This window comes from Austrofundulus limnaeus, unplaced genomic scaffold (assembly GCF_001266775.1).
Source record: "Austrofundulus limnaeus strain Quisiro unplaced genomic scaffold, Austrofundulus_limnaeus-1.0 Scaffold601, whole genome shotgun sequence".
NCBI lineage: Eukaryota > Metazoa > Chordata > Actinopteri > Cyprinodontiformes > Rivulidae > Austrofundulus > Austrofundulus limnaeus.
In genome coordinates this window covers 26,129-28,408 of record NW_013953003.1, presented here as the reverse complement: position 1 = coordinate 28,408, position 2,280 = coordinate 26,129, and the positions used below count along the sequence as shown (strand labels likewise).

Sequence of the window (2,280 nt, the reverse complement as noted above, 5' to 3'; positions counted from 1 at the left end):
GTAAAGCTTAGGGCCAGTAAAGCTTAGGGCCAGTAAAGCTTAGGGTCAGTAAAGCTTAGGGCCAGTAAAGCTTAGGGCCACTAAAGCTTAGGGTCGGTAAAGCTTAGGACCAGTAAAAGGGCGAGTAAAGCTTAGGGCCAGTAAAGCTTAGGGCCAGTAAACATTAGGGCCAGTAAAGCTTAGGGTCATTAAAGCTTAAGGCCAGTAAAGCTTAGGACCAGGAAAAGAGAGAGTAAAGCTTAGGGCCAGTAAAGCTTAGGGCCAGTAAAGCTTAGGGTCATCAAAGCTTAGGGCCAGTAAAGCTTAGGGTCATTAAAGCTTAAGGCCAGTAAAGCTTAGGGCCAGTAAAGCTTAGGGTCATTAAAGCTTAGGGTCATTAAAGCTTAAGGCCAGTAAAGCTTAGGGCCAGTAAAGCTTAGGACCAGTAAAGCTTAGGGCCAGTAAAGCTTAGGGCCAGTAAAGCTTAGGGTCAGTAAAGCTTAGGACCAGTAAGGCTTAGGGCCAGTAAAGCTTAGGACCAGTAAAGCTTAGGGCCAATAAAGCTTAGGACCAGGAAAGTTTAGGGCCAGTAAAGCTTAGGGCCAGTAAAGCTTAGGGTCAGTAAAGCTTAGGGCCAGTAAAGCTTAGGGTCAGTAAAGCTTAGGGCCAGTAAAGCTTAGGGCCAGTAAAGCTTAGGACCAGTAAAAGGGCGAGTAAAGCTTAGAGTCAGTAAATCTTGGGGCCAGTAAAGCTTATGGTCAGTAAAGCTTAGGGTCAGTAAAGCTTAGGGTCAGTAAAGCTTAGGGACAGTAAAGATTAGGTTCAGTAAAGATTAGGTTCAGTAAAGCTTAGGACCAGTAAAGCTAGGACCAGTAAAGCTTAGACTCAGTAAATCTTAGGGCCAGTAAAGCTTAGGGTCAGTAAAGCTTAGGGCCAGTTAAGCTTAGGACCAGTAAAGCTTAGGGCCAGTTAAGTTTAGGACCAGTAAAGCTTAGGGCCAGTAAAGCTTAGGACCAGTAAAGCTTAGGGTCAGTAAAGCTTAGGGTCAGTAAAGCTTAGGGTCAGTAAAGCTTAAGGCCAGTAAAACTTAGGGCCAGTAAAGCTTAGGACCAGTAAAAGGGCGAGTAAAGCTTAGAGTCAGTAAAGCTTAGGGCCAGTAAAGCTTAGGACCAGTAAAGCTTAGGGTCAGTAAAGATTAGGTTCAGTAAAGATTTGGTTCAGTAAAGCTTAGAGTCAGTAAAGCTTAGGGCCAGTTAAGCTTAGGACCAGTAAAGCTTAGGGCCAGTAAAGAGGGCCAGTAAAGCTTATGGCCAGTTAAGCTTAGAACCAGTAAAGCTTAGGGCCAGTAAAGAGGGCCAGTAAAGCTTAGGGCCAGTAAAGCTTAGGACCAGTAAAAGGGCCAGTAAAGCTTTGAATTTGGTGGCAAGGTGTACTCACGATGTTCGGATGGGAGAGACGCAGCAGGACGCCGATTTCAGTGCGAACGATCTTTTTGTCGATCTGTAACATGAGAGACAGAAGAAACGTTGCTGTACGTTCTGGCACAGGAAAGAAAATGTGAGTCAAAACATTATGACCAGACTTCATATCTACACACATTTTGAACCAATGTTATTGTTGATAAGAAGTCATGTGACCAATAGGTAAAGGAGTCTTTGGGTGACTTGTTTCTTCTACATCTGTTTGATCTTTGAGAGCCTGCCATTTTTAATTTACTAGTTGTGACGTTTTGGTGTGGTCATAATGCTTTGGCCCATTTATTGCTCCCTCTAATGGAGACTAACCGTTTTCTTCAGGACTTTGATGGCGTAGGGTTTCTGGGTGTGTTTCTCTTCACAGCGATACACAATGGATGTTGCTCCTCTGAAATAACAGAAAAATAAAGTTACCAATCAACTACAGGTGTGTTTCTGCAGCAGCTATCTTTAAAGGGGTCTCAGACTAGGATCACATGTTGGCCTGAATGTTATTTCTTTATTCTACTAATCCTTATATCAGGGTCCCGCTGTCCTTAGAGGCTTGGTGAGCACCAAACAACGATCCAGTCATACCAGTGCGACTGGACTTTTTTTTTAAGAAATCAGGTCGCATTTCCAACCAAACTGGTCGCACTCTAGAGCCCTGCTAGCTGTTGTTTGACAGACAYTCAGGTACAATCTTAGGTACGCAAGTGAGCTTTATGACGTTCCATCTGGTGCGCTTTTTCTTTTTTGATCGCACATGCACACCACTTATATGCAACCCTGTGTGTGTGTGTGTGTGTGTGTGTGTGTGTGTGTGTGTGTGTGTGTGTGTGTGTGT

At 44.1% G+C, this 2,280-nt stretch overlaps 1 protein-coding gene across 1 annotated transcript in view; it reads right to left on the bottom strand.

The window, feature by feature from the left end:
- The window catches only part of si:ch73-60h1.1 (calcium/calmodulin-dependent protein kinase type IV), a 27,579-nt gene that overhangs the window by 19,326 nt on the left and 5,973 nt on the right, over positions 1 to 2,280 (bottom strand). Inside the window, exons 2-3 of the mRNA XM_014026918.1 lie at positions 1,764 to 1,842; positions 1,417 to 1,479 (exon numbers count right to left, since the gene is read on the bottom strand). Of these exons, the coding sequence (XP_013882372.1) occupies positions 1,417 to 1,479; positions 1,764 to 1,842 (142 nt within the window). The remainder of the gene's footprint in view (positions 1 to 1,416; positions 1,480 to 1,763; positions 1,843 to 2,280) is intronic.